This window comes from Strix aluco, chromosome 11 (assembly GCF_031877795.1).
Source record: "Strix aluco isolate bStrAlu1 chromosome 11, bStrAlu1.hap1, whole genome shotgun sequence".
NCBI classification, from domain to species: Eukaryota; Metazoa; Chordata; class Aves; order Strigiformes; family Strigidae; genus Strix; species Strix aluco.
Window position 1 is genome coordinate 24,158,146 of NC_133941.1, and position 16,152 is coordinate 24,174,297.

At 39.5% G+C, this 16,152-nt stretch overlaps 1 protein-coding gene across 5 annotated transcripts in view; it reads right to left on the reverse strand.

The window, feature by feature from the left end:
- Positions 1-844: 844 nt before the first annotated feature.
- FAM120A (family with sequence similarity 120 member A) overlaps positions 845-16,152 on the reverse strand; it is a 56,557-nt gene continuing 41,249 nt past the window's right edge. For 3 of the 5 annotated variants that reach the window (XM_074836732.1, XM_074836731.1, XM_074836735.1), the window contains exons 13-18: positions 14,481-14,690; positions 12,065-12,248; positions 10,987-11,124; positions 9,369-9,510; positions 5,473-5,569; positions 845-2,741 (exon numbers count right to left, since the gene is read on the reverse strand). In XM_074836732.1, coding sequence (XP_074692833.1) covers positions 2,430-2,741; positions 5,473-5,569; positions 9,369-9,510; positions 10,987-11,124; positions 12,065-12,248; positions 14,481-14,690 — 1,083 coding nt within the window. In that variant the 3' untranslated portion in view covers positions 845-2,429. The remainder of the gene's footprint in view (positions 2,742-5,472; positions 5,570-9,368; positions 9,511-10,986; positions 11,125-12,064; positions 12,249-14,480; positions 14,691-16,152) is intronic. The other 2 variants (XM_074836734.1, XM_074836733.1) reach the window with 1 other exon arrangement.

Consider the following 16,152-nt stretch of genomic DNA (forward strand, 5'->3'; position numbering starts at 1 on the left):
AGCTCTCACAGGGGGCGAACAACACTGCATCAGTGCAGGGTAGGAAGGGACACAAATCCCACCAGAATCTGACAGCGGGATCCCCTGGATAGCTGCCACGACACCAGCACAACTGCTCCTCTCCAGCTTGTGTGGAGAAGGAAGGAGAGAGGAAGACTGATTGCCATCATTCACACAAAACAGCTGCGCTGCTATAAACTGCGTCTACACCCAGAGCGCAGAGCTGTTAACACCACTCCTGTAGACACAACACCAGATCAGAAATGCTCGGGGCCAGCCTGTGTTTAAGAATGTGTGTCAGGCACTAGAGTAAACAGATGAACACTCAGATAAAGACAGCAGACAATAAGGGCGTGCCCAGACAAAAAAGCTCTCCTGATATCAACCAAGGTATAAATTTATAACTCCTGGTGTTATGTCAGTATAATCCATGATCTAGAGGAAGCTCCCGCGTAACGGAGTGATTTATTCTCAGCTACAAGGAGCTGAGATACAGGCACTGTCGATCCTCTGATATTTCAAACCCTGTGAGCACCTGGGGTTGGTCTTTTTCTTCTTTAAACAACTGCCTCTGTTATTTCTGTCTTATTTGCATCTTATTAACCGTCCCACATTTAAACATGGACATCTGAGGTAGCTGCACACAATAAAAAGGACAAAGCGTTACTGCACCCAAGGGCAGCGTCCCCCGGCAGCGGCAGCGTGCAGAGGTTGTGTGATCTTTCTCCGTCTTTTGGGAGGACAGGATGTAGTCTGCTAACTCAATCACTTTATTCGGGAATAGGAAAACTTTTATTTACAACATGTTAATTAAAAAAATATTTGACAAAAAAGGCATACAGTATTTTATACTAAAAGAATAAAGATTTTTATTAAGCACTGTAAGTTGCATTCAATAGCCTTCAAATACACCACACCACAATCCATCTACAACCAATCAAACCCAACAGTAGTTCATTCTTGCACAATCCATGAGTTGGGGCAGAACTCCCTTCAACTTACATTAAGATACCTACTTAGCTCTTGCGGGCAGGGAATGGGGAATTACACCTCATTTCTGATCACTAATGTGTGATGAAGAGCATCAGGAGAATTATATGAAAACGAATATAAAGAAATGATTCTGATTTTGAAGTACATTAAGTTTGGAAACACTAACAAAAACATCAAAATGATACAGGTATATTTGCTTATACTAAATTCTTGATGGGAAAGTTCTCAAGAACAAGCCATTTGTTTCCTGCTACAGAAGGGGGGTACTTTTTTTTTTTTGAAGATCAAAGCTTTTTTTTTTGTTTTTCACAGAATTTCATATTTGCTAATATGAAGGCATAAAACAGCAACAGAGAACAATAATGCATACAGCAATGAGTACACCAGGGTAACGTTGATATTCAAAACGGCTAGATAATTTTTTTTTTTTAAGTTTTAGAATAAATGCAACAGAGGTCAATAATCACAAAATTTTAAGGTTAGAGCAAGATCAGTCAATGACTAAACATAGTTAACATCTTTTATAGGACTATTACTGATTATTAGCTTTTTGTTTTGCAAATGGGCACAGTACTTGTAAGAATGGAAGAAAGAGGACAATAACATGCATAATATTAACTACACACTTTAAAAATTATGAACCATGCAGAAGTTTAGCTCAAATAGTAGTACTAATGGTCTACGTCTGATTCAAAACCACATAGTTCATTGATCACGGATGCATGGTATTAGTCACAAAAAGTTTCAGAACACATTGTGTTTATTTTGAAAGGTCATTTGCATCTTCTATGATTTCAAGTTTATCTCCATTTAACTTGCTTGTAAAGTATGTATGATGTATATTTAAAATCAGCAGAACTGCAATATTACTCTATAATTTTTAGTTTCGATAGTTTGCACATTTTAACACAAAAGAACCACATCAACGGTGATGAAATTTAAGAAAAAAAACTGTGGTTGTGCCTTTTTCCCCCCATAATCATGAAATCAAAGCCTTAAAGAAAGCTTTATTGTGACACAGTAATGCAAAATCAAATATAATGGCATACATATGGTGCCAAGTACTAAAAATTATATTTTAAGCTATATATACTTAAAGACTGCCAAAATTTGTTTTCTTTATATTTCAAAAAACAAAACTACAAGCTTTTGTCATAACCAGTTTAAACTTTATGTATACTTCATTTTAAGTGCGGGAGTCAAATGCTCTTCATTCTCTTTCTTTTTTGTTTTATTGTAGCATTTTGACTACAACTGGTTAAAACTAAAAATGTGTTGTTTAAATCTCTGACATCAAAGAGGGATCCGAATTTCCAAAGTCCTCATTTTTCTCTTACGGAAAGGAAAAAATGTACGTAACTGTAGGCTCTCTTTCTTTCCAGATATTCCTAATCCTGACCCTTCCCAACATCCTTCACCCTCTATAAAAAATAAGTTTACTCTTCTTTTTTTAAGACAGTGGCCTCAAGAGTATCATCTTTATGGCAAACACTGTCTGCATTTAGTGCATTTAAGTGAGGATTTGTATTGCACATTTTAGAGTCATTACTCAAGGCACTTTCAGACTGATTGGAAGCCCTGATGTCTCCTGTATTCCCATTCATCTGGGAAGCTGGTTTTTCCTCATTCACAACTCCATTTTCAGCCAGGGATCCATCTGAAGACACAATTGAGGATTTAGATTCCTCTGATTTTGACTTAAGTTCTTTGGCTACTTCTTCTGCTGAAGCAGCATAAGGAGGTTTGCCCTATTTTTTAAAAAACAGAAGAAAATTACTGAAGAACCACTGCTATATATTTACAATCTGTTACAATGACACTATTAATAGGCAACATGCAGTGTGCAGAAGTATCACAAGCGAATACTATTACGTACTGCTGAAATAAGAGGTGGCATACAAAATAAACAGCACAGCACAGATGAGAGAGAATTTTCAGTATTTGAGTGCCTTCTAGCCATGCCTCCTGATGCTTCTGTGGTAAAATGCCCTTTCTGACTTTGATGCTTCAGTTATTTCACTACGTAAGAGCTACATAAATGTCTGGAAACACCAAAACTGAAAATCAATATACAGCTTAACTCTGCTTCTTGGTTCATATACTTTATAATTTAATGGCATGATTACATGTTATTCAAATACAAACCAAAACTTTTTTGAGACAATTTTTAAAGAAGTGCAAAAGTACCATGCAACATTATCTATACTAGCCTATATGCTTCTGAGATTAGGAAAGTGACTTCATACAAAAAGCATATAGTAGAACCTTACAAGACTGCGTATAGCAATAAAAACCAGATTTATGCAGCATTAAAATGCATATTTAGTTTTTTAAGTATCTGCAACAATGAATCTTAGTGCTCCAGAAACATAATAGGCTTTAAACAACAAAACAAAATAAGTAGGTTGGGTTGCTAAGAAGCAATGTGCTTATCTGTCACACTGTTAACAGAGTCAAGTACTAAGAAATGACTTAAGAGACAGATACCTCATACACCTCAAACAACAGCCAACAGTTTCATAGTGTAATAATTTAAATTTTCACATAGTAGAAACAGCATGGTTAGTACTTTTCTGAATTGATGAAAGATTTTGCAGGTGAGTAACAACTGTTGCTCTCTAGCATCAGGATCACAAACCTTGTTATCCAGAAAAATCACAAAAAATTCTTCAGTAACATTGCATAGGTATATGACTGGCATGTGAGGACAACGAACATTTATCACGTGTGTAAATGTGCTTCTTTACAGACTTTACTAAGTTTTAGATTAAATACATGCTTTTGTTTCTTTCCAGATTAAGAGTGAAAGGTCTCATCTTGTGAAAAAATAGGCATGTCATGTTTGATAAATACAAATTGCTTATTTCAATCAGATTCTTCAATCTTTCTTCATATCGCCTTATAATGAGCATCAATAAAGCCACCGTGGGGCTCTTACTTGGTGTAAATACCCATGTCTCAATCTGGCCCTGCATAGTCACTCTTTCCTTAACTGCCCAGATTTGTAAGACAGGGAAGTACACTGTTGCCAGTTAGTCTTAGCTGGGTATCAAAATCTACTTGTTATGCATTAAGTTTGCCAAGTCCTCCCTGCCACATGCATTTTAATTCACCTTTTTTCTTTTCCTGTAAAAGGAATATATACTAGAACGACTGATGACTGTAAAATCCAATAAGCTCAGGAACAGTCAAAAGCAAATGCCATTTATCTTTCTTCTCCCTATCACAGGCACAGTTTTAGACCCAGATCCTTGTGATCACAAGTATTTACCATCCAAACTATGTATCATTAATAAAAATGCGAATACCCAAACTTGCTGACTGTCAGGACTATCTACCACCCACCTACAGGTACTAGCTGAACTAACTTACATACATAAACCTATAGTAAGGCGGCAATATTTGGAAGCTCCTTCTCAGGGCTTCCTTTATTTCATAGGTTAAGGTACTTGGAAATTAGCATCATTAACATGGTGGTTTCTCTTGAATTTAAAGTAAAGGATGTAAAGCTTCAAATACATAGGTACATTTGTAGACCTACATAATCTGTGTACACAGAAATTTAACATGGAAGAGAAGTATTTTAATTTTTACACCTAGAACACAGCAAGTTTTACTTGAAGTTAATAGGTGCTTCATTATCCACTGGAGAACATTCCTTCTCTTACTGTCTGATACCTGCAAACATCCCCTACTCTTACACACTAACGTCTCCATGACAAATTGCACATCCATGACATATTTATGGTGAAATTTTTCCACCTATTTACTACCCACTCATCCATTACCAGTGGGACTTGCATCAACATTCAAAACTGCATAGCCACAAGAACAATGGAAAAGGGAGGAAAACGTAACTCTGAAGCAATTGGCATTTAATACAGAACAGCAGTTTGCTTCAGCTACATTTAAAGGATCCATGGAAAAGACAAAAACCATGATCCGCAGACGCTTCATACATTGTCACTGAAAATGAAACTGTGTGCTCATGGGGGCAAAGAGTGGTCTGTTATTACCTAGGAGTTTCTTAGATTTGGAGCCATGCAGCAGCAAAGATCCTTCTCCTGTCACTAATTTTTCTTCATGAGGTTGGACTGTGGTCCCAGAAAAGAAACTGGGAAAGAGTGGGGGCAGGAACAGAGATGGCTAATTTGTTTCAGTTTTGTATTTCTCCCATTTTCCTAAATTTTCTTCTACTCCCACGGCTGGTTAGAGCTGTGTAGGCACAGCCTTCATATCAAAACGCATTTTTCCACGTCTGTCTTTATAACCAAAGTTTGCTTATAATTGAGATGCAATGCTTGCCTGTCATCCATGACTGGTTGTGCAGCTTACAGCTTCAACACGTAGGCAAGATCATTGTAAGAAACACTTTTATCTTTTTAAAGTTGTGCTTGTCAATATTAGCTGGTCTGGAAGTCCATACCATACTAGCCTGTAAACTAGAGTGTTTTGAAGTCAGGCACATGGCTTTATTACCTGAATTGCTCCCTGGCTTTTATAACCTCTCCCATAGTACCTTCCGCCTCTTCCAAAAGTTCTTATCACTGGAGTGGAAATAACTCCTCTAGGACGCCTGTGAGTTTTGAGGAAAAGGAAGAAAGAAAAATACACATCAGCTTCGTTTAAAACAACTTTAAATTTTATTTTGCTGGAAGATTTTTTCTTCTAGCTTTATTGTCTGCTGACTAACATTTGTATTTCTTTAAAGAAGCAATATGACTAATTCAGAATTACAGGGTTCTACTGCCTTCAAGTGTATGAAACCTAACAAACCTTTTGTTTTCATAGAAATAAAATGACTATTTCTATATTTCTTCTAGAGAAACAATAAATGAGTACTTTCAAGCTTTGCAGAAACATTTTCAAAGTGTCAAATTATCCTTACAGCGCTTTAAAAACAGAGCTCAAAATACTTTCACCTTAAAAAAATACACAAGCAATTTGAACCATTTATAAGGCCATTTCTCCCATTTAATAACACTTCCCATGTATAAACATGCTAGACAGACAAAATCAGATAAAAGAAAGGAAGGCAGAATACAAAATTGCTTCAGTTTTGATGGGAGAACACAAAATTATCAAAGAACCTGCAGGGAAAAAAGGAGGCTTCAGGCCTCTCTGTCAGGTAGGAATTTATCAAGTTTGGAGGCTTTCAAATGGAGGCTTCCAACCAGGACACATCAGGTGGTGACTTTTTGATTTGATTCAATAAAGATTAGATCAGATCAAAACAATCTCTCACTCAGCTAAAACTATTTTTATGCCATCAATTGCAAAAACTCAACTTCCTTGTTATGCCAAGGACTACTGCTCACCTAAAAAATCTTTTTGTTTTCTCTACTAGAAATACGTGATTGCTCTACTTTTCCTCCAAATCCACTGCCCAATACCAGGAGGTCCCAGCATGAAGACTGACCCCTCTAAAGCTGGCACAGAGCAGTCAGGTGCTGCTCAGGACCAGGCCAGCATCCAGCCCAGTTTCGAAGCTGCATGGGCTGCAACTGCCCAGTTTGCCATTCTGGCAACAAACGACAGCTGCAATTCAACTGTATCCCTTCTTCCATGTACCTGACAATTCCCATATGACAGCAAGGTCTCTAGAAGCTGTACAAAAAAACGCCTGAAGAGGAGGTAAGCTTCTCTGTGGTGCACCTACTTCCTCTGCTACTTTGCTGCAAAAACTAAGTTACGCTGAACTGACTCAGTGGAGAAACACTGATCTGTGCCATGCAAGTCTTTTCACACACACTGCAAATTCCCACATTGAACAGTAAGAATACTGGGATTTAAAAGCAACAGCAAGGAACAGAGGAAAGAGATGTGTGTTATATTTGAATAGTTCTCACTGCATTCTTTCCAAAGATTTTAACAGGGCTTACCTATGCCATTTGCTTTTTTTACAAGGTGAAAGTGTGCCCTTCAAGGAGCTAAGATTTTTCCTGATCAGAAAAGCACACTAAATACACTGATGGATGGAAGCCAATAAAAAGCAGCTGGTATAATTTTACACAGTAAGAACAACATCCAAGTTGTGTTGCACAGAGACATGAGACAATGCTGTAAACAAGCCTGACATGATCCCCTCTGCTGAAACAGATACAAAATGAAGTAGAAGTGTGCAGGACTAGGCGATAAACTGGAAACAATATACTGTGCAGTTTCCTAGTGGTGTTCTTTAGTAGGAAATAACATCTGCCAATAAGGACCCCAATCTTTAAAATGCCTGTCTTTACACAGAACACTAACATTAGTGTGTTTTCCTACTAGGTTTTATTTTCAGTATCAACTGACACAACAGACAGATGAGCTGCCTGCAGTAGTTTTTCCCTCTTTGACTAATTCTAGTAACTCTACATGTAAAGAATTTAACATCAGTTATGATTTGATGGGGACAGGAAGATCTGGCATTTTCCTGTCTTTCTGAGGTGACAACTTGCACTCAAAGCTAACTGCCCAAAGATAGTACCTCTGACAGAAAGAAAATGTCAGAAATTTCATCTCCTAACTCAAAAGCTACTATTGGAGAATAGTATTTCACTGTCATAAAAAGGTACTTGAAGGAGCAGTAACACCCCTTTGGTGATTTGACTGCTTCCCAGATAAGGAAGGTTCTCAGTTTAGGACTTGCCAGTGTTAGTTCCTGGCTACTGATGTTTTGCATAAATTCATGTATTTGCTTCTTCAGCAAATGGAGGAACTGCTATTCTGTGAAGGAAGCCAATGGCATATATAAATAAACGTAAGCCAGATCGGAGCCTGAAGGTGTCTCCAGATCATCGCTCAGGGTGCCTCAGTCAGACAGCAGTCTCTGAGTATGACACTATAAATCACCTGGATGTTTTCCACAAACAGTACTGCAGTCAGTGCGCTTAACTGAAGGAAAGTAACAAGTTCTGTAGCAAGCTAGAGTCTTCCGTTCATGGATCCTCAGGAAAAACAGAACTTGTTTTCCTTAGACCACACACTTAGACCACACTCTAACCTCATCTGAATAGTGAAATAGTGAATATTCACTGAATAGTGAAAAAAATGTTACTTCTTCCACTGAACCTGAGGAGTAAGTTTAAAACACCCAAAGGAGCCTAGTGCCTCCTCACACACCTTATTCCCCAGCTCTCCAGCTGCTACTCTGGAAGAGCACAGGTGTACCACAGACCCCACTAGCCTGCACAGTTAGCTGACAGCTGTCTGAAGCATCTAAAACACTAGATGCTTATGTTTTGGCAACTGAATCTCATTCTAGAGAATAAAATGTTCCTACCTAAATTTGCTCCCCTCAAAGTGTCAGCTTTGCTCTTACACCGATGCTGTTTTCTGCTGCTCAACTTTTTAATCTTTGTTTCTGCTGTCCTTACCCCTCCCTGTCCCCATACCAGCAGCTCTTGCTTCTCCCCCTGCTCCCATTCTCCCAGGGTTTTAGATCCAACCATTTCCTCACTCAGTCCAACAAGACAGGCATTCCAACAGCTCTTGCTGACTTTAGCACTATACTTTATAGTGCATGTTTGATTAAACTAATGGATAGAGGGGAATTAATGCAGTTCAGACTTATTCTTTCAGATTGCTGCTTCCTAGCTCAAGATGGCATAAATACACCTACTTTACTCCGTTTCTTTAATATAGTCAAAGACAGTCATAATATATAAATCACACTACTTTGGGACTGTCTCCTGCAATAGATACAGTCTTAAAGATGATAGTTCTGTAAGGCACAGAACAATTAAGCCTATGGAAAAAAATATATAGTCTTAAAAGGACTAGGTATTTTTTGTAACAAAGTATTTCTTTTTCAGAAATGTTTTGCACCTGTAATTTCAGCTGTAGTGAAATGAAGTGGAAGAGCTGAAGAAATTAATATTCTTTGAAGCACATCTCCCATCATGACTGTAGCAGAGAACTATTAAACCTAGAAATGTCCTTCAGGTGTTTTACTGCTTCACAGAAGTAGTACATAATGAAGTTATTAAAATTTTTATCATACTTCTTAATAAGTGTTCTACCACGACAAAGAAAGGAATTGAGTGCTGTGATAGTTTTGATCGGGTATAATGTATTTATTGATTCCAGGTAAGAGAAAGCCCCCAAGTAATTTCCTCATGCAATCCAGTGTGCGTGTATATCTATATATATCAGATACAGAATATGATTTTTATTTGCACATAAAAATGTTTATACTCATCTGAGTAACTGATTAAAAGCATCTTAGAATGAATGCAAATGCTTCTCTTGACTACCCAGTGGGCATAATTTATCTGATGTGTCCTAAAATGTGTTGTATGCAATTTCTAACGCCTCCAACTTCTCTCTGTTTTACTTTTTTCCCCAATCATTAAATTACCTACGAAAAGTATGTTCCATAAGGCTGCACTTACCCTCTTGCTGGTCCTCCCACAGAAACGACCTGCAGAGGAAATGGCCCTCTACCCCCTCGTCCACGTCTGCTTCCAGCCCAATGGCCGACTACAGTGCCGGCAATTTCAAGTTTCCCTCCCTGAGAAGGAATAGGTTGGACTCCTGCACATAAAAGCAAAACCAAACCTTGATCTTCACAATCACAACATTAAAGTTACGAATGAATGTAAAACTAGTTTGCCAAGATTTTATTACATGTACAGTTTTCTTTTTTAATACTAGGAGATTATTTCTCATTTTGTGGTCTTTCAGAAGTATTGTATCTCCAAGAGTCTTTCCTTCCCCCCTTTTTGAAAAACAGATACTAATTCTGAAAAGAAAGATGATCTTATATGAGTACTTCAGTTTCAGTAATTAAAAATGTTTTAGATAAGCATTAAGAAACTGATGTGAAATTTTACAAGCTATCTGAAGATTATTTTTTTCCTGCATTCGTAATGAAGAAGTAATTTTCGCAGGTTTAAAGGCACCAAATATCAGCCTAAAACACACAGATTATAATTGCTGTAAACAACTTACTAGGCAGAATTACCTGTACTAAGCTGTTATAAAAATATAGCATTTAAATTGATCTGAGTGTAAAAAGTAGGTTTACCCTTCCCCTACCAAGAAAGCAGCTAAAATTGCAATTGTCTAAAATATGAATGTATCTTCTATTCAAGTTTCTCATACCCTTATAGCTCTGTTTTGCCCTTAAAAATCAACTCTGGGGCATAACACGTATTTCAGGAAATCTAGGTAAGTGCAACTGAGCCAGATGTTACTGGTAAGACCATCAGCACTGAAAGGGTTACAAAACACAGCCTTTATGCAGCCACAATTAGTCTTCCAACGTTAATACGCTAGGAACTAAATTAAGTTCAGAAAGGCTCACGCTTCCCTGTACAAGTCTTTCAGCTTCAAATGCACATTGTTTACAGGGGCAAAGTCATTCACACAACGAAGCATTAGAGATATGTTCATTCTTAGGATAAAAGCTCAGAGGCCAGAAAGAACAGCTAAATATACGGAAAAATTTTACCCTAAATGGGGGATTGGAATTAACAGGTTTCCACTGCCCCACCTCATACAGGAGACGAGCAATAGGCACACAGGTAGGTAAGTAAATCTCACACCTGTGTCCACGCTGACATTGATGACAGCGAAGGATGGGTTAGCAGCCACACCAAAGTCAGCCATTGCTACATTAGGTTGTTTTTGCAAAAAGCTTGACTACCCCCCAATTTGAGAAAATAACTGTTAATACAGTCAAGCAAAGTTCAGCTGATTACAGATTCCACCCTCACATTTTGAAGTGCAGGAGACAGACCGTCTCGTTAGGTTTTATGGCTATCCTGTGTTTGGAAGAGGATTTCTAGGCATGAGAGAGGCTGGCGCCGAGGGGGCTTGCGGCAGGGACCTGGGGAGAGCGCCTGGGAGAGCAGAGCAGACAGCAGCCTGGGCAGGCTCTAAAGAGGGAGAGCTGAGACAGTTAGGGAGAAAGGGAGATCGGCAGTCAGTAGGAAAGCCTCAGACCAAACCATAAGTGAAGGAAGCCGTTGCCAGAAGCTCTAAGAAAAGGGTTTTGGGTATAATTACCGCCCTGAAACTTGCTAGTCCTGTTGCTGTCATTGCCAGAGAAGGCTCCGGAGTGTCCTGCCGCTGCCGCCACCCGGAAGGCCCGGTAAGCGCCTGTGGCTACTGTTTCCCCATAAGGGCCTCCGAAGCCATAGACTCCTGTTAGACCCAGGGTAAAGAAAGACAGGGGAAAAGCTGTGAGGGGGCCAGGCATCCGGGAAGGCCCCTAGCAGAGATGCTGCTGCCTCCTTCCACCCTTCCGGAGTCAGCAGGGAGGGCTGTGCTCCTGCAGGCAATGCTGCGGGGGAGCAAGCACCAGCGCCAGAGAAGCCCTGGCCAAAGATGTCCTGCTGCCTTAGTGAGCACGGGGTCTCTTATCCAAATAGCAGGCCTTTAACCTGGGTTTGCAACGGGCATCCCGACTTCTACGGCATAATGAGCGTCGTAAAGGCTTGCAACAATTTTTTGGCAATGAGCTCTGACGGCTACAGTTGTGGCACCCCAAGAACATCTTACTCCCAACGTCTATAATCAATACACCTATAGGCCTTGGTACCAGAGAGATTCTGAGAAAGGGAATAATTCTAGAAACAGCCTGGAATGGTTGTATCAGTATTTACATTCAAGGGTGCCAATGGTTAAATGACTGTAGCAAAATACACAGGGGTGGGGAGGAGGAAAGGTTGTCTTCAACCCTGCCAGTTAAACTGTGTCCATTAATTTAGGCATTCTTAATATTTATAAATATAAATGTTTTGAAACAATGTACAGTGCAAATAAGAGCTTTTTCATATCATCCAGTGTTGATCCATTCCTCTTTTTCTATTTCATGTAATAGTGGTAAAAATATTTTGATCTGGCACGGTTATAAAAAATCCTGATGGAAATACACAGCAATACAGCACGTTCCATACTGCTAGGTTATAGCTAATAAAAGTAACAATACAGCGATTGGCACATGACAACACACACCAACCACTTGCTTTTATGTATTTTTCTGATGAAATTGAACAGGCAGATCAGTTTGTAGTTTTGGAAATGTGAAAGACAAGGTAATGCTTCACACCAACACGTTTCACACCGCTGTCCCACCACTTACCAGCAAAGCCTCTCCCCCTGCCCTGAGGTGGTGGGACTGGCCCAAAGTGTCGAGGATACATAGAAGCTGGATAGAAAGGCATGGCAGGTGGAGGTGGGAAAGGGAGAGGATGGTTCTGCCTGGAGAAATTTAATCCTTCTAGGATGCTCTGACGCATCTTTTCAACCTTGGCTGCCTGCTCAGCCTATGAATAAAGAGAAGATCACAAAGAGATGTTAAAATTTTGATTTCAGTTGTAGAAAGCTACATTTACACAACAAATTCAAAGAAGAAAGCAAAATATTAGAAGAGTAGATAACTACTGCAAACAACTTCTATAAAGCTAGCTAGAAAATTACAATAATCTGTTTGCACACCTATTAATAGTCCAATGATATTCAAATTGTTCATAAGAAAATCTTTATGTATTGGTAGAGAGATGGGAGTGTAAATATTGAGACAGTTTAGAAGTTGCTAACACAGAAAAAGTTTACAAGTTAAAAAGGGTTTTCCAGAAAGGAACTGAGAAACTTCTGTCTATAGTCTCCTGAACACTTAATGCAGCCCTTTACTTTAAACAGAACAATCATCATAAACCTGGATTACAAAGCACAGTCTATGTAAGCAGGCTAAAGCATACCCGGAGACTAACAAGCCTGAGAGGGACCACAGCCATCGTCAATATTTAATCTATGATCAGTTCCCCCTGAGTCAGAAATAAGAAGAGGTAAGCTGTTCTGTCAAGATTTCATACCTCCCAAAAAGTTGAAAAAAAATTTTGGTCATTCAGGAAACTTGATTTTTGTCATTTTCCTGTTTTTATAGTTAGCTACTAATGTTGCATGATATGGATACAGCAAAAAACCTAATTAATTTGTATTTTAAGATGGCTGTAAGAAACTTCAAAAGATTTTTAGCTTAAGGATCATAAGAATGACTTCACAGTCTGTAAAATAAGTTAGAAATCACAAATTTTCTTTCACTGTAAAACCATTGCAGCGTAGTCCTCTGCGACAGTCTCGCTAGCTTGACACAAAAAGAGTACTTGAATAAATGAACAGAGATAGTTTTCAACTCAGTTGCTCATTACATCACAATTACATTCAAGTTTCTGTTTCCAGAGAGAAAAAAAAAAGAAATTAAAATTTATGGCAGTTTACTTTTCCCAAATCTACCAAAATGCCATCTCAAATCATCAATGAGATAGGACAGTAAAAAGAGCTGAAAACCACTCATTAGCCATTCACTTCATATTTGTCTTTTAAAAGTAGAATCACAGAATCATCTTGGTTGGAAAAGACCTTGTAGATCATCTAGTCCAACCATGAACCTCACACTGACCGTTCCCAACTCCACAAGATCCCTCAGCACTGGGTCAACCCGACTCTTCAACCCCTCCAGGGATGGGGACTGCACCCCTGCCCTGGGCAGCCCATTCCAACGCCCAACAACCCCTTCTGCAAAGAAATACTTCCTAAGAGCCAGTCTGACCCTGCCCTGGCGCAGCTTGAGGCCATTCCCTCTTGTCCTGGTGCTTGTTCCTTGGCTCAAGAGACTCATCCCCCCTCTCTCTGCACCCTCCTTTCAGGGAGTTGTAGAGGGCCAGGAGGTCTCCCCTCAGCCTCCTCTTCTCCAGACTAAACCCCCCCAGTTCCCTCAGCCGCTCCCCATCAGACCTGTGCTCCAGACCCTGCACCAGCTCCGTTGCCCTTCTCTGGACACGCTCGAGTCATTCAATGGCCTTTTTGGAGTGAGGGGCCCAAAACTGAACCCAGTATTCGAGGTGCAGCCTCACCAGTGCCAAGCACAGGGGAAAGATCCCTTCCCTGTCCCTGCTGGCCACGCTATTGCTGATACAAGCCAGGATGCCATTGGCCTTCTTGGCCACCTGGGCACACTGCTGGCTCATGTTCAACCAGCTGTCAATCAACACCCCCAGGTCCCTCTCTGACTGGCAGCTCTCCAGCCACTCCTCCCCAAGCCTGTAGCGCTGCTGGGGGTTGTTGTGGCCCAAGTGCAGCACCCGGCATTTGGCCTTATTGAAACTCCTCCAGTTGGCCTCAGCCCATCGCTCCAGCCTGGCCAGGTCTCTCTGCAGAGCCTCCCTACCCTCGAGCAGATCAACACTCCCACCCAACTTGGTGTCATCTGCAAACTTACTGAGGGTGCACTCGATCCCCTCGTCTAGATCATCAATAAAGATGTTAAACAGGAGTGGCCCCAAAACCAAGCCCTGGGGGACACCACTCGTGACCGGCCGCCAACTGGATTTAACTCCGTTCACCACCACTCTTTGGGCCCGGCCATCCAGCCAGTTTTTGACCCAGCGAAATGTAGAGATGATACATGAAGTAAATGACTGATAAACCAACCACATCTAACACTTCTGAAAATCTGGCACACTTGATACTCTTGTCACACCTCTGAAACTACACACCTGACCATCACAGAGGTCAATGAGCGGAACTTTCTCCCGGCTTGCTTTGATGAGCTTGGTCTGGAATAATTTTCCATCAAAATACATCCACGGACAGCAGTGCTCCCATGGAATTGGCTGTCCGCAAGCATCATTTGCAAAAAGCGCCATATCGACACCACTCATAAATAAAGCAGACAGCTGAATTCCTCGGGGATCGAGATTCTCAATCTGTTTAAAAAAAAAATATGTAAATTTAATAAGGTAATAGTGACATCTAAGTCAAAGTTATTCCAATAGTTACATTAGTTTCAAAACTCCTGAAGAGAGCACTTTTAAAAGGTTGTCCAGACTTCTCACATACAATTGCCAATTTGACTAGAAGAATGCACCAGAATCTATCACCTGTATATGCAAAACTGCAATACTCAGGAAGGTTGCTGTCCCATCCATCCATCCATCCATCCACTTGAGAGGTGAGAAATAAAACCAAAAACCTCTTATTTTTTCAACAACAAAGCACAGGAAATTATTTCTAATATTTTAATGTTTTAACTCAATTCACGTCAAGAAGTCAGTAAAAAGTTTTAAATAAAATACTCATCTTTAACTTGCAGCATGTGGTGTCTGAAACATGTACAACACATACTTCAGCTGCACTATGCAGTACAGACTTTTTCAAACAATGCTAAAGCATGCTATAGCAAGGAAAAGCTTTAAAGACACTGATAGCAAATTAGCAGTAGAAAATTTCATTTAAAAATTTATTTCAAGTAATCTTGTGCTTCTGAGATATTCTGTAGAAGGTTTCAGGAATAAGCTCAATCTTAGCACCCAATTTTTCTTCCCATGTATCACATTTCCCTTCCAACTCCTTTATAATGTATTTTCTATCAGCTTGATTCAAGATTTTGCTGTTAGAATGTCTCTTATTAATGAACTAATGCTTATGCATAGAACAGCTTTATTTAGGTTGCAGATAGATACACAAAGGTAGAATTAAATAGTGAATGGTGGTGGAAGCTGGTGGTGGAAGCAAAAAGGATTTGCTTGCAGCAAATATATTTTTAGCTCTGGCATAAGAAAATATCACTACTAGTGTTCTCTAAAATACTTCTGAAAATATCAGCCCTTTCTTGGGAACATTTTCAAGACCTTGGTATTAAATTTTAAAATTAAACTACATTACCTTCCTTATGCATAAGCAACCTTTACAATCCAAAACACTATCCAGATCATTCTGCAGATATGCAGCTGGGTTCAAACTCAGCTGCTCTTTCTGACTTCAACAAAAAGTAGCTGTTTCATATGAAGACAGTAACTGCATGAAATATTATGCATCTTTCAGTTAACCAACATATATTACGGAAATGATCCACATTACTCTTCATGTATGATTTAAAAATACAAATCGGAGAACAATTTACATTAAACAAAATATTGTGCGCTGTTTATCACTTGCCTTGTCTCTGCCTTTCATTTTGTGTTGGAATAGAAAAAATACTTTCTCTGGGATTTGCTTTCTTAGACCTCCAAGGCCATCAATTTTCACCATGGGATTTCTTCCTCTTTGCATCAAATCTTGAGATAGAAGCAAGACTCTGATAACTCTTACAGATACCTTTGCCAAAATCTCTACCCCTAGATGTTATTTGTTTATTGTGTTGTGTTTTGAAAAGGGACATTGAAGACT